General features: G+C 30.2%; 1 protein-coding gene across 1 annotated transcript; it reads right to left on the bottom strand.

Moving 5' to 3' along the window:
• Nucleotides 1-753: 753 nt before the first annotated feature.
• On the bottom strand, nt 754-1,971 carry LOC123305904 (mannose-1-phosphate guanyltransferase beta). The gene has a single exon (XM_044887742.1). The coding sequence runs from the start codon at nt 1,904-1,906 to the stop codon at nt 797-799; it is 1,110 nt and encodes a 369-aa protein (XP_044743677.1). The 5' UTR covers nt 1,907-1,971; the 3' UTR covers nt 754-796.
• Nucleotides 1,972-2,256: the final 285 nt, after the last annotated feature.

Here is a 2,256-nt window from a genome sequence, read left to right as displayed (position 1 = left end):
TTATTGAAATATAACTATGTAAAGTCATTTTCCGTGTTACGAATGGACGTTTTTGTCCTTTTTCAGTGTTGACGGGCATCCATATTTTCCGACCTCACATAGTAATTTATTCTTGGAAATAAAATTGCGCATAATGACCCACAAGAAATCGATATAATATATATATTTGCCAAAATTATTATGTATTTTTTTACTTAAATTGTAGCTTTCAAATTCTTTTCTGAGAATCAAAACTGAGTACTTGCCTCTTACATTTCTGATTACACACTCTGTTTCGGTTAATATCAATTTTAACGAAAATTTACAGTATATTCTCTTAAATTTCCGATAAAAGTTATATTTATGAAGAAAATGTGAAAACCTGTTTTGTATATTTTGAGTTTTTAGTTACGCAAGGGCTCAAAACATACAATTAAAGCCGGCTACGGTTTCATATCAATTTTTGCATTCAAACCAAAATATTTTTCCTGCTTCTCTTAGTCTACAAAAGTAATATCATATTTGAAAAGTGAACATGAGCAGTTGCTTATCGTTCAAGTTTATAGGTAGTTTAAAACTTTACAGAGTCAAGCTTTTTAAAAATCTGCTCAGCAAAATGTTTCACATTAAATATAAAAATGAATAATGTAAAATTTTTATTTAAACAATAAAATTACAAATATATTTTTTTTGTTCTTAATTGCACATTTTTTTAAAACAAGTCAATAAAGAGTAAAATAAATATATGTTTAATATATTAATAAAAAATGGAATTGTCAATTTTAAAAGAAACATATACAATTAGTAACATATACTTTCACATAATAATTTGAGGCTCTGGTACACTTTTAGCAATTGATTTATGAGGTAGTACTTGCCCACCATTTATATACACTTCATCCTGTACAATGACATCTTCACCTAAAACCGTACACCCTTCGATCCGCACCCAACGTCCAACCACACTATTCCAGCCGATTATGCAATAATCTAACCAAGCGTGTGATCTTATTGTAGCACCACGTAATAATGTACAATTCTTGATACATACACCGTCTTCGATAACAACATCAGGGCCAATTGTAACATTTGGACCGATACGACAACCTTGCCCAATTTTCGCCGTTGAATCGATTAAAACATTTCCAACTACACCATCACCATCATACAATTTTTCTTTATTCGTACTACGTAAACTCGCTAAATATAAACATGTGCCTTTTAAGAAATCCTTTGGTTGTCCAACGTCCATCCAAAAACCTTTCAGTTCAAATGCATATAATTGATTGTCAGTCGCCATGTATGGAAATACTTCCTTTTCAATAGACGTCGGTTTTAGATCAATACGTGATAAAACACTTGGGTTTAAAATATACATTCCAGCATTGATTTTATTTGATATAAACTCTTGTGGTTTTTCAATAAAACTGTCAATTTTACCATCCGACCCATAGACCACTACACCGTATTTCGACGGTTCTTCCACTTTTGTAACAACAATAGTACCTTCTTTACCATGATTCCGATGGAATTGAATCATTTCTTTGAATGGAAAATCACATATGATATCTGAATTTAGTACAAAAAATGGTGTGTCACTTTTTTGTAAATGACTTTTTGCTAATGCTATGGGGCCTGCAGTTCCTAATGGCTCTGTTTCATGTGAAAATATTAGTTGAATGCCCATTTTACGTGATTCTTCACGTAACTCATTTTCCATTTGTTCAGCTCTGTATGAAACCGCTAAAATTACTTCCTTAACACCGGCAGCAACTAAAGCTTGAATTTGATGTAATAAAATTGGTTTATTACCAAATTCTACTAATGGTTTTGGTCGACTTAGGGTTAAAGGTCGTAATCTTGTTCCATAACCGCCAACAAGAATTAACGCACGTAAACCATTCCCACTTTCTTCATTTAAAACCATTTTTTTAATTTTATTATCACTGTATAAATAAATCAAATCATCAAACAAAAACTATTGTAGAGAGTTTATCAAAATAATTTTAAAAAATGTAGAAGTCAAAAATAATTAGAACACGTAAGCATTATTTTAATTACAACTATTGATAACTTGATAAGTACACAACTTTAATGAAACGTCAAAGTCAACAGCTACATGACATTTAAAAACATAGTGTAACTAAATTCCCTAAAAGTAGACAATGGTGTACTGTTTTAAAAATAGGGGAAAAACATAAAAAATATTTTGAAATTTAAAATGTTTTGTACATTAAATAACTACGTGTATTTTCACAGATTTATTAAGATGATTAG

The sequence above is a fragment of the Chrysoperla carnea genome, chromosome 1, assembly GCF_905475395.1.
Source record: "Chrysoperla carnea chromosome 1, inChrCarn1.1, whole genome shotgun sequence".
Lineage (NCBI taxonomy): Eukaryota > Metazoa > Arthropoda > Insecta > Neuroptera > Chrysopidae > Chrysoperla > Chrysoperla carnea.
The sequence above is the reverse complement of the archived record's forward strand: the minus strand, read 5'-3'. Positions and strand labels throughout refer to the sequence as shown.